Source organism: Labrus bergylta, chromosome 5, assembly GCF_963930695.1.
Source record: "Labrus bergylta chromosome 5, fLabBer1.1, whole genome shotgun sequence".
NCBI lineage: Eukaryota > Metazoa > Chordata > Actinopteri > Labriformes > Labridae > Labrus > Labrus bergylta.
Window position 1 is genome coordinate 17,066,170 of NC_089199.1, and position 17,016 is coordinate 17,083,185.

General features: G+C 41.9%; 1 protein-coding gene across 2 annotated transcripts; it reads right to left on the reverse strand.

Moving 5' to 3' along the window:
- Positions 1-3,963: 3,963 nt before the first annotated feature.
- On the reverse strand, positions 3,964-16,742 carry taf4a (TAF4A RNA polymerase II, TATA box binding protein (TBP)-associated factor). Of its 2 annotated transcripts, none has more exons than XM_020633875.3 (15): positions 15,344-16,742; positions 14,714-14,919; positions 13,747-13,866; positions 12,712-12,801; positions 11,990-12,112; positions 11,712-11,801; positions 11,278-11,493; positions 10,988-11,129; positions 10,788-10,890; positions 10,336-10,505; positions 10,119-10,249; positions 9,794-9,919; positions 7,902-7,958; positions 7,688-7,810; positions 3,964-5,280 (listed from the first exon to the last, which is right to left on the reverse strand). In XM_020633875.3, the coding sequence occupies exons 1-15, from the start codon at positions 16,116-16,118 to the stop codon at positions 5,116-5,118; spliced, it is 2,637 nt and encodes an 878-aa protein (XP_020489531.1). In that variant the 5' UTR covers positions 16,119-16,742; the 3' UTR covers positions 3,964-5,115. The 2 variants fall into 2 exon arrangements, with proteins under 2 accessions (XP_020489531.1, XP_065811090.1); XM_065955018.1 differs by having other exon boundaries at positions 11,269-11,493.
- Between the last annotated feature and the right edge of the window lie 274 nt (positions 16,743-17,016).

Below are 17,016 nucleotides of genomic sequence, written 5' to 3' on the forward strand. Positions count from 1 at the left end.
GATGCTAAGTCTCTCTGTAGGGACTGACTCCAGGATGTGATTATAAGCTAGAGTGCAGTTGGAAATTCAAGCTGCATCCTTGGGCAGAGCGGCTGCTCTAATCAACTGCATGTAATTCCTTACCTTAGCCACAGGTTAAGTGCCTTCCCCGGGACGCTGGCTACACCTTTAAACGGTAGGGTATGATTCCTTCACAGCCAAGTCGGTCTCTGGTGTCCTTCAAGGCACGATCAAGCTTCCATTCCAATCTACCCCTCCGATTCACCCTGTCAGCATCACTGCAGGAAGACAGAGCTACCCTTACCATGAATAATGGATGTATAGTACAGTCATTAGTATAAATAAATAAATGACCACCAACCATGTGTAACAGAATTAGTCTTGTAAATGTAATGATGATATTATAGTAACAAGACAAGGAGGGAAGACAACCTATCTGGCCATGTGCCCAATGTAAGCCGATTAGTCTCAGCTTGACTCTGTTCTAATATGTGTGACTTATGTATATAAACATTTCAAGAGCATCATTTACATACGTTTCATGGAGATTCTCCGCTTAAGAGGTGACACTTTTCATACATTATTCATCTCTGTCTTTTCCGAACTTGAGAAGAGCTTCAAGGTGAGGTAAATATCTTGGCATAAGCATGGTTACGTTTTTAGCAGAAAGTGAGCTTTTTTTCAAAAGCTTTATTTTTGGCCTTTTTGTGCCTTAATGGAGAGACAGGACAGTGGATAGAGTCACAAAATCCAGGAGAGAGAGAGAGAGTGTGGGGAATGACATGCAGGAAAGTAGCCACAGGGCCAATTCGAAAACTGGGCCGCTAGCTTGAGGACTTCAGTCTCTGTAGCTTCATGGGGTTTGCTAGCTAAACCACTTGGCCGACAGCGTCCAGAAAGTGACCGTTTCTAAGCCATGCTTACAATGCTGACTGATGAACAGCAATTTTCAGTCAGTTCACCACTTAAATTTCCAAATTTCCCCTTGGGATTAATAAAGTATTTGTGTTCCTGATTCTCATTCTGAAATAGTCAAGTACCTAAGACTTTCTAAAGACACTGTTTTACAATATTCTCATGAAACTTGGTATAGATGTTCATCGTGTACACAGGATGAACCATAAGGCCATTTGTGACTTGGCAGTTTTTTTTTTTTTTTTTGAGTCAGTATGTTAAACTTTAACTTTTCACTTACACAGCAACATTTCTCAACCTCTACTCAATGTTTTGCAGATGTTCAGGCTTCCCCTCATTATGCAAGAGTAAACTACTAAATACGGTCCCAGCTCCTTTGGCAAATGTGAGCTTGGTCCTGTAACAGGATTAACTCAAACTGTGACTTTGTTGGGATGAAAAGAACACTGTCACATCAGCATTTTAGCATTGTGATTGAGAGAATGCTGCCATGCTAAAGTTAGCATGTTTTTAGACTCTTTTTTTTCATAGTCGAGCTTCCACTTGTACTACTGAACACTTTGAATTTTACACTAGACCTACATACACAAACACCAATCTAAGTGCAAGATAAAAGATCAGAGGGTTTGAATGGGAAGCTGTTTTGACTTCCAAATCCGACTTTGCCATTTAAAGTCTGGCACATTAGCTTGTTTGTTTCACTGTCTGTCTCAATGCACTGTTTGGTGTGAATCACAGGTGTTAACATGTGACACATTTTGGAACCTGTATAGCCTCATATAAGAGCTGACTTTTTAAACGGAGATGGTCCTCTCCTGTGGGCTGACACTGCCTGCTGTTTGACCTGATATAGCTCCATTAAAAAGGCCAACAGGACTATTAACCCCGGCATCAATACCTTGCCGGTTCAGCCACGCTTACAAACCCATTTCAGCAGCGGTCATAAACACTGGTCTTATTATAGTATCTCCAGGCCAAAGCAAAGTGCCCCGGCTGACCCTATAACAAAAGACTCCTAAAGTCAGCATTAACCTGAGTGGAACAAGGGCACGGGTGCTCAGGAAATAGACTGGCGGGGGGGTGTAAACTAATGAACTGTTGTTGCATGTCATATATCAGGCTCTGTTTCTTCAGGAAAGACTTCAAACCATTATCTTTTATTTCAGGATAAAAGTGGTTATAGGCTACTGGATTTGCGAATCTTAATGGATGATAAAGTGCAGCGACTGGATCACAGTTTGCCACATCAGTTCATTCAAATCACATTCTTATGTCCCTCCTTTGAGAGACTTTTATTCATAAGCTCAAAACTTAATCAACAATATGCAAGGAGGCGTTGAAAAGGATCATATTAATTAACAGACTTTAGTATGGCATTTGTCCCACAGCATGAATAAGGCAGGATTATGAATGGAATTTTTTATTCACTGGTTTGCGAAGTAATATCAATAAGACGGATACAACCTTCTTATTCATCCAGCTATAGGGGGGGTTACCTTAATAAACATCATAACAATCAGGTTCATGTAAGTAATGGGGGCTGGGGGAGCATTCATACGCCTCTAACCATCATTAAAACTCAGCCCTCTGTGAGCGTAAACAAGCAAAGAATTTCAGACCAGAGACTAATCATAAAAGTGCAAGAGGAACCCCCTGCTGAGAGGCACTATCAGAGCCGTCAATTCCCATCTCGGAATCAGACAAAAGTTTGGGAGTACAGAAGAACAGTCAAAGGCATGCAGGCACGCACACAAAGACACAAATAGACATGCCTTAGATATTTGTTGTATAATGTCACCCAGAGGTGAAAGCAAAAATTACAACAGTGAATGTAACAAATTAAAAGCATCCCCCTTTAATAAATTGCATAGAAGGAAGCATCGATGCTACTTCTCTCTTTTTCCCTATTGGCAGGCTCAGGGTGTTTACCCAACACCCTCAGGTGCAGTGACTGAAACGTCGCTAAGCAACCGCACCATCTCTGTTGTTGCTCTGCCTCTGGCACTCAAGTGGAAGCTTATGTGGACTTAACTCTGAAAGAGCAGCAGTGTTGAGGAGTGGAAGGGGGATTTACCAGGAAAAATATTGGATTGGGCCATGGCACGGGGGCAAGGCTGTACCTGAATCACCGCCAGACAGGGATGCCATGATGGACTGTGGGACCATGCTGGTTCTGTACTCGTAACAGCGAGCCAGGCTTTGTCTGGCTCAGGTTTCTCACTAAAGCACCAATGCTTCAATATGATCAAACGATCAAGTGCCTGACAGGTTGGCCTAGTAGTGTGTATTAGTTTAGTTGCTGAGCAGTTTTAAAAATGAACAGAGAGTCAACTCAATGTTACCAACCGTGTTAACTTGAAAGTAGAACCTGAGAGGGCAGCTTCAGGCCATGCTGCTGCAGTGTTGTAATGTGGTCAAATGAGCCACCTAGTGGTTCACAGATGTACTCTTATTATGAGAAATGTGATTGTGGCACATCAACACCCATTGCTCCAATCTGCACTTATTGTTCCTCTTTGGTCGACGCAGATACAAAAGCTGCTCCCAATCATTGTAACATCAGGCTTCTGTCCCAGAGGCAGAATGGCCTAATCATTTCCAGCCTGTGGTCTTGGTGTATGTTAGCAGCTGATGTTGCAGCTGTTGCCAAAGCACAGTGCGTTTGGGTGATAATGGAGACGGACTCAAACAAGACCGCCTTACAAAGAACAGCACAGAAGGCTGGCAGACTGTGTGAGTGTGATTTCATTCTGACGACTCTGCTCTGCTCATGGGAGTTGTGCTCAATAGCTGCCTATAGTATAGACCCAGGAGACACAGGAACGTGTGGCTCTGCAGATGCTTGAAGATTAAGTGGAATCATCTGCGCACAGGTAAAGTAAAAATGAATTAAAGGCATTTAGCTTATTCACATACAAAGCATCTCCTCAGTGCTACGCGCTTGTCTTATGCAGAGGCTCTAGTGAGGCACTGATGCCCTCTAGTGGAAATGATAGGAAACAAAAAACTTCTCGACTTGAGCACCAAACAAAACAAGTTACTGTAAAATCAGTATTTCAAAACTTTTAATACAGAAAATGCCTTTCTTCTTAATGCTATATTGATAGATTCTCAATTCTATACAAAACGGTGTAAAACTTTAGGTGTAACATTTACAAATATACAGGAAGAAACGCCAGTTTCTCAAGTCAGAGGACACTGTCAGTCACTATTAAAAGAGTAAAAATTTGTTGGTGGGAAGCTACAAAAATAGAAATCAGTATCCAGGAGGTGTATGTTTGGTATAGCAATAAAGGTTAAACGCTTTCTGAAGTTTTAGAAATCAATTCATGTCAAACTAAGTGGGAGAACAATTAACTGATTAAACAAAACCAAAGTGCATACCTCTATCCGTGCACCCAAACCTCTACAACCAACAAACTATTTCAAACACATTTGTAATGCACACGTGTTTTGAATGTTAGCAACACAAAACAACTGAGGTGTCACATGAAATAAAATAAATAACTAAACATTCATTTGAGCTTGAGTTAAGTAAATAAATATGCTGAAAAACAAATCAAATCTAGTAATGGAGATGACAGAGAGGGAGAGACTGCTTCAGGAGTTACAGAAGGGTTCATTGCTTGGGGGTGGCTATATGGCTTATTCATAGTTAGGAAGGCAACTCAGTAGGTAACACAGTTTGAAGCTCAAACGTATTCAGTTGACAGAACAAGAAATAAAAGCATTAGTTGGTTAAAAAAGTTTGTGGACTCAAACAAGTTAGAATATATTTGTCGATTGCTTTAAAAACCTAATGCACACAAAGAGTCAGAAAATAAACTGTACTGTGTGACAGTGCTTAGTTGTACAATAGGTCATTTGTTCATACAAAAAATCATCCTCAGAAAACATGTTATGTGTTTATACACTTTCTTGAAAAAGAAGGTGTACAGAGTAAATAAAAGGATCAGTCCAAGACTGCTCTGAAAAGAAAGATGAGCATTATTTGAGAAGAGAGGTAGAGAGGCCATCTATTATGGCTACTACAGTATTTCAGGTTATCATGTATATCCAAAAGACCTCGAAATGTGCCAAGTTTCTGCCTTCCTCCTCTTCATTTTGAAGAGTCTTTTTAGCACTCTCTGTGGTGGGAGTGGCTGGTCTCTCCACACACTTTCCCCTCGTCTCCTCCTCCTCTCCTCTCTGACATCAAGCCTATTTCAGGAAGCCCTTGTAGAGGAAATGGGAACGACTGGTAAATCTCTCGTTTTCCAAGCAGAAGAGCAGGTCCCTGAGATTGACACGTGTGATGCGCTGCCGTGTTGGTCTGGAGCCTGATGAACCGGCCGCGCCAGGCACAGAAGGACCTGATCCTGATCCCTGCAGGATGACGGATGGACGGGAGGGAGAAAGAGAGGAAACAGAAGATGTAAAAATACAGTCTCAAAGTAGCACAAGCAATAGCCTATACATGCATATATAGAAAGTATATCAGCTAAATGTACTTCTAAAAACCTCTCTTTTCTTTTGTGAAACATTTGAAAGGTCTAAATATATGAAACTTAATCAGCGTTTGAATGAAGCGGCTATAAACAAGAACGGTTGGGAAACAATGAAAGCATTATATTTGTTTTGTGCATTTTCCATTTTAAAACCACAGACTAAAGCTGTTACATAAATGAAGAGGAGTACAATGTCAAAATGATTCCCTCTAAGATGCAAGAAAGTAGAATCAAATGGAAAACTCATATAAAGCACGAGTTCATTAAAAACTGTACTGAAGTACTTGTTCACTTTTATTGCACAACGGGAGCCACAGAAACAAAGTCAACAATTAAAGCCTGCATGCACATGAAACCACAGATCTTTATTCTTTCCAATTTAAATCATTTCAGCCAATAAGAAGCCGAAGAGTGACTGAGTGCGAGTGACCCCTTCCCGTGCAGAGCTAGCGTTCTCCTGTTTGAGTTTCTCCTGCATGCTCTGCATTCCTCACACAGTCCAAAGCAGATTACATCAGTGACTGGAAAACAAAGGAACTAAAACCACAGGAGGTGAGTAATGGTTGAAGGTCCAACTAGCATAAAGTAATGGATTAATGGTGGTAATATAACCACGAGTTGAGATAGACAGTTGGTAGGGGTGGGAGTGTGATGTCTATGTTTTCTGTATTTTTTTTAATTTCATGGACATGTAAGCTAACTGCACGGTGGTGCAGTGGTTAGCGCTGAGGGGGTTTCTGGTTAAAATCCCTGTCGGACAGGACCTCTCTGTATGGAGTTTGTGCATGAGTGGGTTCTCTCCAGGTACTCCGGCTTCCTCCCACAGTCCAAAGACATGCCTGTTAGGTTAATTGGTGACTCTAAAATGACCCGTAGGTGTGAATGTGAGTGTGGCTGGTCTATGTATGTCAGCCCTGTGATTGGCTGGTGAACAGCCCAGGGTCGGCTCTGGGATCGGCTCCAGCTCCCTGCGACCCCAAATGGGAAGAGCGGTATAGATAATGGATGGATGTTTCTTTCCAAGAGAGCCACCCCCCACCCCACCCTCATTGTCCTGTACATGATGGGATAGACTTTGGACCATTGGATCAATGAACAACATAGAGCTGTCAAAATACCAAAGTGACGGATACTAAATCTGTTTTCTCTTACAGGGTCGAGTAAGAAGTTGAAATGTTATGGACAGAACTCTTACGGGAGAGCTGCATTTAAAAAAGTTATGTAGACTTGTGTTTTGAAGCTGTTGTTGGTATTCTGGATGCATCATCAATACACATTCATTTATTAATTTATCTTTCTTTGTACATCCACTTCTTCACCATGAAGAACTACATGTAGAGGCCCTTTTTCAAATCAGAAATCCTGTGCAGGTTATTTCAGAAGCCCTGCGACACTGGCCTTTATTCTACAAACAAATACAAATATGTGAAGAACAAAAACATGCCAGTATAGTGGCATTACCATTCATACTTGTGTAACTTTGTTGTGATTTTTATCAATATACTTTAAAGAACTGAATACAACTCTGTCATTTCTTTTTTAAGGAACAAAAAAAGTATTCAAAGCAGCATTGCTGTCAGTGTACAGATATTGACTATAACTAAGTGCAACCTTTGTCAAATTAGTAATTCATATAAACCTAATTGTTCCCCAGTCCTGTCAGCAGTTGTTAAAATAGATGATCATTTATTGCAGCCAACGGTTAGAAATGTATAATTCAAAGAACAGGTGCTACAGTTAGAGATGCCAGAGACTCAGGGGGAAATCATAAAAACCTGTTAAACACTTTGAATACACAGAGCAGAGCCCAACACGTGCACTGACTATATCCAAAGAATGACGTTCAAAGGAGAAATCATTTCACTCAGTAAATAACTGATGTGAAGCAGGAAGGACCAGGCATGAAGCAGCTGAGGAAAGGTTTGTCACCTTGTCTCACTGTATTTATTGAATGTGACAGGTGTCTTTATTGTAAATTTGAGCTCTAATTATAACAACCAGACGACAATGTGCTCTGCCGGAACTAATGAACTGCTCCATTATGTGATTTTTTGCAGGTTAGTGAAAAGCAAAGATGACTGACAGCAGGTTACTGTCTGAGCACGGTGTGAGATCGACTTAGTGTGATTGATGCAGTCAGCAGAGACAGTAAAAGAAAACAGAAAAAGGTAGTACTCTTTTTTTCAATTTAACTGTAACTTGTGAAGATGAAAAAGGGGCATGGTGTTTAACTTATATGCTGTCCCAGGATGACAAAAGAAAGATACTTTATTGTGACTCATTACCTCAGCTGCAGAAGAGGAGGATGGAGAGTCCAGGATCTTCCTCTTCTTTCTTGGACCGATGGCTGCCAGTGCCGTCAGGTTGGCCTCCCTCTGTCTCATCTGAGCCAGCTCCTGCTGCTGCATCTGGACAATGCACACATAACAACATAAAGCACACGGCCTATAGACAAACAGAAAGAGAGATTAGCTGACTGTGCTTCTCTTCTCAACCTACCTCCTTCGCCTTCTGCTTCAGACGCAGCTGCTCTGGGTCTTCTTGCCGAGCCCGAGACTGCAAGGCCAAAAGCAAGAAGACACATTAATAACTGATGTTAGCAGAGAAGAAAGACCAAAGACCAGAGACACTGTGGATTTAGCAGATGTTTCAAAGCTTAAGAACACTTATGCATGAGTATCATGTTCTTCAATTAAATCAAAAACTTTCAGACTTTTGGGGCATTGATGGATGAGTAGTTTGTATGCACACGTCGCCCCGTGTACAGACGCTGTAGTCCAGTTTGAAATCCACCCCAGGTCATTCCACTCTCTCTCTCTCCCTGATTTCATAGATTTAATGTTTAATGTTAGTGGGACCCACCCCTTTCAATACTTGAAGTAAAGTTATATCTCTTTTGACATGTTCAAAACAAACAGACCGCAGTACGTGCGCCTACAGAACAATGTCTCAAGCACCATCCTGAGCAGCACAGGGGCTCCACAAGGAACTGTGCTGGCTCCATTCCTGTTCACCGTCTACACAGCAGACTTCCAATACAACACCAACTGCTGCTTTTTGCAGAAATTTTCAGATGACACAGCTGTTGTCGGCCTCATCAGAGGGGGCAATGAGGAGGAGTATAAAGACACAATAAACAACTTTGTGGAGTGGAGTGCACACAATAACCTCCATCTCAACACCCCAAAAAACGAAGGAGATAGTTGTGGATTTCAGGAGGGGGAGGAGGAGGACTCAACCAACACCAATCACCATCAGGGGCACTGAGGTGGAGGTGGTCGCCAACCACAGGTACCTTGGTGTGCAGCTCGACAGTGAGCTGGACTGGAAGAGTCATATGGAGGCAGTGTACAGGAAGGGACAAAGTCGACTGTATTTCTTAAGGAGGCTAAGGTCATTCAACATCTGCCAACCCCTGCTGTGCAGTGTCTACCATTCAGTGGTGGCCAGTGCTCTGTTTTTTGCTGTGGCCTGTTGGGGGGAAGGCGCCCGCACAGCAGACAAAAACAGACTGGACAAGCTGATCAGGGAGGCCGGCTCAGTGGTCGGTGCTGAGCAACTAACGGTCCAGCAGGTGGCAGAGGCCAGAACTCTGAACAAACTGGTTTCAATAATGACCAACCCCACTCATCCACTCCACGCCCTGAAGGTGATCAAGAGCAGCACCTTCAGTCAGAGACTGATTGCACCAATGTGCAAGACTGAGAGATACAGAAAGTCTTGTATACCAGCTGCTATAAGGTTTTATAATGCACAAAAATAACTTTTTATTATTATTATTTTAACTTATTAAGTATGGAAGCTATCTTATGAAATGTGTGGTGTTATGTCTGTCTTGAAGCTGTTGTGGCACTGTAATTTCCTGTAAAGGATTAATCTATCTATCTAACTATTTGTTACAAGTTGTACGAGTAACATTATGACATGCATCGGGGTAGTATCAATGGCAGAGAACTTTTTGTCAATTGAATATAATTTTACTGTGTAGAGAAGCTGCAGGTTAAAAACACTTAACACAGGTCAAACAAACCAACATTTATTTAATACCTGCTCAAATCAATTTAATCAAGACATTAAAAAGTAAAATAAAATCAGAATACCTCAAGATAATAACACAAAAGCTTTGAAAATGATGACATCTGTTTAGAACTGACATGCCTGCCAAACGTATGACATCAAGACAACAAAGAGCATGTTGTGATAGTTTAATATGATCTTACTTCAATCTCAGAGTTATATCCAGATGTATTTTATTCAAATGCATTTGTTTGAGTTACTTCTTTCCAGTCTATTTGAGCCCAGGTAACTGAAGCTCGCTCCTCACTTCAAATGTACATTACCTTTAAATACAATTAAGAATGAGTGCAAATGAATTTCAATGCCAACAATACCTTAGCTGCCTTAAGCAGGATCTCTCGCTCCTGCTCCTCCTTCCGTTGTTTCTCTAACTGGTCCAGCTGCTCAAAGAACTTCAGCTGAGTGCGAACATCACTGTTCTGCTCATAATTGTTGTCCTCCTGATGAGAGAGAGTCATGTGACAAATGTTGACATAAAAGACCAAAAGATTACAGAGGAGTATTGACTGTATTTCAAATAAGTGGAATTATCTTAGATTATCTTAAATATTTGTCAGATAGAATATGGTTCGTGTTTCCATTGAACAACAATCACAGGTAAAATTATACTAGCAATATTTTATGGACTTTGAAATAAACCTTGAAATGGACGTTTTTCTGCTGGGCCACTTGGGAAACTTTTTCCAGCAGGTGCTGGAGCCGCTGCTGAGCAGCGTGGGAGACAAAGTTCACCACCTCAGCACCAAGATCTGTCAAGCCATACCTCCTGCCTGGAGGAGAAACAGCAAGTCACCCTGGGGCTTTTGAAGGTGTATAAATAGAAGTCATGAAGTCAATAACATTGTAAGTGTCTTACCAATCTCCAGCATTCTCCTCTGTAACACGGCACAAGAGAGAAAAGCCTCATCCTTACAGGAATGTGTCACAGCTCCCACTAGTCCAGAATTGGTTGCTAGGATATTAGCACTTTCCTCCGATAGGTTCACTCCAGCCATGGAGGCCACGTCGTTAATGTCATCTTCATCTCTATGATAAAAAATGCAGAGAGGTAAACCCAATCATTAGACTGATGAACGTGAATGCAGACATAATCACATAGTTGTGGCAGAGTTTGGTGTGAAATTGGAGCAATCACAATGAACTCATATCCAGCTGCATATAACGTTCTAAATGCTATAAAAGTATGCTGACAATGAGATCAAAACAAAACCTTCTTTTTTATTATTTTTCAAACCACAAGTGATACCAACATAACAATAAGACAACATTTAAGGTCAATCTTATATGAATTGTGTGCTTTTCTCTTACTTGAAAGTTCCACCTGCTTCTCTCAGTTTGTTCTTTTGAGCCAGGGTCAATGCTGCAGAGCAGGCTTGTTTACAAACAGGGGGCCCCTCCGGTCTCACAGGTACTGGCAGGACACGAAATCAGAAAAAATACAACAGATCACTCATTGAAAGACAAACATACATTTACAAACAGAGGTGTTGTTAGACTGACATCCTTACCTGGTTGCAGCCCTTTGAGCTGGACCTGTTGCTGTCCCACGATGATGCGTCCAGGGGCCTGATTCCTGACAGTCACCATGGGGGTCGTTGGCAAGGTTACCTGAGGTCTCAGCATGGCTCTCTGCTGCTGAGGCTGGAGAACCTGCAGTTTGAATGAAGATTCTGTGATTATTATGTATTTTGATGTTTTATTGAAGTGGAAATCTTCACTATGGATTATATTTAATGTAAATGCCACTTTAAGTTGTAGTTTTGAGAAATAGATCTAGGATATGTATTACTGAGTTTACCATTGAGGGGGTCTGTCCTGGTTTGTTGACTGTCCCTGGCTCGAGCTGAGGCCTGCTGACTGGGACAGCGAGGCGAGGGGCTGGGCTGCCCAGGACCACAGTGTTAGGAGTGGGTGAAGTGGACGAGGCTGGAGCTGAGGTGGGCTGGGGGAGCTGACTCTGCTGGATGAAGGCTGTCGAGTCTGGGGTGAGCTGCCTCAGTGCTGGGAGGCTTCTCTACAAGACGAACAGGAGGACAAAGATGACTGAAAAGAACTGACGAAGCCTTTTAGAGGAGATGAGGAACATCTTCAAGACCTTAAACCAAGTGCAGTTGCCTTTTGGATCAAGCTTTGAATTACTGAAAGAAACTGTGGTCCAAGAAAATATAAATCACAAAACTTTACTGATATTTGCTCAGCTGTATATCAATGACAATAGATGAGCGTTCTTACCTTAAGGAAAGGCACAAGGTAAGGTTGGGGTGAGGAGTTTAGCTCTTTGTATAAACGGCTAGTGAATTCTTCAGCTTCCAGTCTCCCCTCCTAGTAAAACATAAAGGCACACAGAGGTCGGAGTGAGAGCTGTCAGATGCTCAGAAACAGGTAATACTTCTATAGTGTATTTATATATGATGTATTCATTTGTCAGCATTTTGGTCAAGTGTTCAAAAATGAACAGAATAAGCATTTAAGAGTTTCATGTGTGTTTCCTGGATGTACTGGTCCCTCACCAGCAGGTCCTTGACCAGCTCTCTCACACTGGCTGCAGTCTCTTCTGAATGCTTCCCTGTGGATGCCAGCTTGATCAATGTAGACAGAAAGTTCTTACATTTCTTCACATTCTCCATTGTCTCCTGCCAAAAGAACACAAACCACTCAGATTAGTAAGGCTCATTTATAACTATGTTCAGCACTAGAGCAAGCTTTGCCTTCTTTATATCTTAGACTAGGGCCCGACCGGCATATGGGATTTTTGGGGCCGATACCAATATTGGGGGAGAAAAAAAATCAAGTACCGATAAATTGTCTGATATCTTCTATGTTCAATCTGTAGCTAGATATAGATATACATATTTATTGAGTTGATCTCTAAAATGCAGTTTATCAAACACGCATGTACGTGCATCACAGCTCGACACTCTGGAGGGTGATGATGCTTGTTGTAGTCCATACAGCAACCTCTGCTTGTGAAAAAGAACTGCTGGTGTCATACAATGATACTATAATAAAATGCTATTTGACCGGTGAATAAATCTAGTAATATCGGCGCATATCTGTGATAAAATTAGCTGAAAATAATTGATTATGCTAATATCGGTTGATATTATCGGCTGGACGATGAATCGGTCGGGCTCTATCTTAAGAGTATAAATGCTGAGTGTTTAAAAGCAGTACAACGTAACAATAAATGTTCTTCAGCTCTATGTGATTCTTTGGGCTAAGCTCTCCTCACTTTGCTCACTGTTACTGAGGTAATTGTGGTCCCAGCTGTTTGGCTGACAGTCCTGGGGGTCATTCCTGGTACTGCAGCCCCGACCGAGCTCTGTGAAGACAAACATCACAATAAAAATGTGGTATTTAGGTTTTAAAAGATTACAAACCCCCCTTTTCAAGTCATCACAGCAAAGTATGGGAATGCATTTTTTTTTTTCAAAATTCAATAACATAAAATTCATTTCAAAACAGTTAACAGGTGAGCTTTTCTGACGCTTAATTTCAGTTATTGCTCTTTCTCCAAAAATATCGTCATTGTGTTAAGTTTAAGATACAAAGAAAGAGGTATGCACTTCAGTGGTGCTACTTTTAACACATTTTTAACCGACATCTAGAAAAAAAACCACAAAACTTTACAGTCAGGAAAAGGAGAAAATGAGTCAGATACAAATGACATGCCTTAACGCCACTGGCAGATCACTGTGTGCAAACATGAGCTTCAATCATAACGGCTGGTTAAATGTTCATTATGAAGAGACGGTTCAGCCATCTAAGTTATAGCTACAAAATGAGACTCCATACTCAACAGCTTTGTTCATTTCTTTTGGCAAACTTTAAGAAAAACTGGTGTCTGTGAAGAAATTCAAATGTTGAATATGTTTCTGTCACATCTACAATGTATGAGACATTTTGACTGAACTTTTGTAACAAGCTTATAAAAATGCTTCAGCTCTAACAAGAAAGTGGAATTTCATGATTATAATTTCAGATATTTCCCTTAAACAAAGAACCATATTATAAAGTTCTCTGAGAATTCTTGTTTTATTATTTTTAATGACTATCCCCTGCTTTCCTACTGTATCATCTGTCCTAAAGGCAAAAGCCAAAATCTAAATCTTAAAAAAAAAGACATTGTGCCGATCTTATTTGAAGTACTTAATGAGACACTTCATATCATTAGCAGCAGCCTGTACAAGTCACAGACCCAAGAGAATGCACAACAAGCCAAATAATCATAATACGAAATGACTTGTCATCAACAGACAGGGGTTACCTGAAGAATAGGAGGTCTGTGAAGAGTAGTGGTCGCAGCAAGTGACGTAGGAGTTGGACAGCCCTGACGCATGATGGTGCTAGGAGCCACTTGTCTGTTAATAATGGCGTTTCCAGGAGCCTAACAGTAAGCAAAGAGAACGACATAATATGCACCATATTGTTTCATCAAACCAGAAAGTGCACTGATTACATCTAAGGACATAAATAAAAAGCTTTATATAGATAACATATAGGGCTGTTGGCATTAATCAGTTAACGGTGATTAATTAAGGTGTGACATTAATGCATTTCATTTTTTTAAATCAGTATTATTCTCATGCAGGCCGACGTGGATAAGCCTCTGCAGTGTGTCCCTGTAGTCACAGTGATGGAAAGAACGACACTGCTGCATCTTTGAATGTCGCACTTTACTTTGAAAAACTCCTTGACAGCTCAGTTGACGAGTCAAAAGTAATGTCCAGCTTAAGACATCAAACCTTTCACTTTTTTGCTGTTCCTTTTAGCTGTTCTCATTTAGTTTTTGATCCGTCATGAGTTTGTTCTTCTGCGGTTAAGTAAACGAAGAAACCTTCGATCTACCAGACATTCCTTTTTTTAATTATAAAATAAAAGCAGGGTTGAATTCAACCAGCAAGTAGAGTACTGTCCAACATTTTATTTTTAATTGTGAAATAGTGGAATTTCAAACATGCGATTAAAAATGCGATTGATCAAGACTGACTATTGAAATTTAGCGATTATTTGCGATTAAAATTTGCAATCATTTGACAGCCTTTATATATAAAGGTTAGTAATACATCATAACAACACACATGAGCACTTGTTTCCACAAAAATACACGAGCTTTACATTTGAACATATCTATTATTCTACTCAACAGCTGATAATGTAAAGGCAATGACCATGACACTAAAGTGCGAGAATACAAAAGAAAGTTCTTATTAGGGATCACAGTGTGATCTTACCTGGCCAGGAGGCACGCTTGTTGGTGTCACAGTACGAGGTGCCATGCCTCCCTGTGCCTGTGCCTGTGCCTGTGCCTGAGCCTGTGCCTGAGCCTGAGCCTGAGCCTGAGCCTGAGCCTGAGCCTGAGCCTGGGCCTGCATCTGGGCTAGAGCCTGCTGAGGAATCATCAGCAGCTGTCCACTCTCACTGCGCACAAGCATCATTCCTAAACCAAGAGATACATATCACAAGAAAGTTTACTAAATTGTACTATTACATTAAATTGCAACTTGTAAGAAGGGTCAAAAAAGATTTTGTTTATGCTTTTCTAATAAACGTTTACAGTTACATCAGGAAGAAAGGTAAACCTTAATCAACTTGTCGTTTAATCTCAAGAAAACAAAAAATGTTTTATACCATATGAAATTAACTGTTTAGAGTTAGGAATCTGGTGCAAGCAAAACCTAAAATGAGTCTTACACAACCCATTTGACTGTTTTCTGTATTGGATGAACAATGTTAAACATGCCAAATAGCCTTCAATTATTATTCTTATAATGACCTATCAGAGGCATATATGAATATGAAACCAATGTGTCAAACGTGGAAACATCACTGCATACTTGAAGTAAAGTTTTGACTTCACTCACCCGGGGGGAGCTGGATGTTGTGTAGGCCTATACTTGGCTGTCCCGGGGACGTTTGGGGGAGCCTTGGGGCCAACATCTGGGGCGACAGGGCTCGGATCCCGGCTGGAGAGCCAGCTACCGTCACCGGAGCCCGGGGAGCGCTGACGGCTCCAGGAGTGACAGCCGGCTGCGGTGCAGACTGTACTATAGTTGTTGGGGGCTCTGCCTTGATTATGTGCGACCCTGCGTTGACAGGCGGCTGACTGTTGTTTACAAGCGGGATGTGTATGTTGTTACCTGTCTGACCTGTTGCATTGGCAACCACAGCAGGGCTCGCATTATTGTTTCCATTCATTGTTCCCGATCCCACAGTTTGCATAGGCGGCCTGACGAGTGCCACAGTGGCTCCTGTTGCTTGGCTTACAGGCTGAGGTGAAGCGACAACACTCTGCGAGTTCATCAGGGGCGTCTGAATTACACTGTTTGATGAAGGGGGCATTAACGCACCGGTCAGTCCTTTTGACATCACTGGTCCACTGTTCATAGCAGATATCGCAGTAACGTTACCAGTGCTACCAGTGCTACCAGTGACACCCGTCATTGTCGCCCCTCTAAGAGGGGCAGCGCTTCCTGAATTGTGCGAGTTCATAGTTTGGTTCCCATTTAAAGTCTGAACCGAGTATGAGCCTATTTCCCCCCGGGCATTAGGGAGAGAAGTTACACCGCCACTAACAACAAGTGTTTTGCCAGGGTCGTGTCCAGTGGTGTGGTCCTTGCTGGCCGTCGATGCATCCATAGTTGAACCATGGGGACCTCGTTATAATGAGACCCCCTGCACTTCAACTTGTTCAGAAGTACCACAAACAATCATGTGATGGGGCAAGACTGTTATACATCAACTGCAGTTCCCCCTCAGCTGTCTGCTTTTCGTGTTTACTCGGAGAGACAAAGAGGAAAGTAATATTAGTAGTTACAGCGTACCTGCTTCAGCAGCCGTCTGGACCAAGTCCCAGCTGGACATTAGCTCGCTCTACCCGCTTGTCCCGGAACTATAGCCATGTAATTACCGGCTTTCTCGTGCCTACTGGAGTGGTTGTTTTTACACAAGAACAACAGTTGTGACTCTACAGGCTGCACATTATGGTAAATTACCGCTTTATTCACCTCTGTATGCACTAAAGGCTCACCCAGCGGGCCGAAGCCTACCGCCATCTTCACACTCCTGTGAGCTTATGAGAAGTGAGGTACTTACCAACTGACTTGCGCCTGCGCACAACAACTCAGCGGCTCCGAGCAGGGATTTTGGCGAGCTGTGATTGGCTGTTCCACATGCTAAAAGGCGGTACCAATGGCTACAGCTGTCATTCCGTGGGATGCCTGAGAAGGAACAACATCAAACCTTAGGGGAAATGTTTTCGTCAAATGCTACACTGTTCCCGGGGTGTTTCTACAATCACGATAACTTTTCAGCTTCAGAGTCGCACCATCTGGTTATAGGTCCAACAATACCCTGCTTTACAACAAGCTAACGAGCCTAATTTCAGAGTTTAATCCCTGTCGATTCGCTATACAAGATGGCTGCAGTATTTTTGGCCAGCAAGTGAAGTTGCTGTTGTAATAAGGCGTTTGAGGGCGCCCCACCCTCATTTTAGAGAGGAAATATTGTGCCGTACTGTCAGCAATCATGGGGTAGG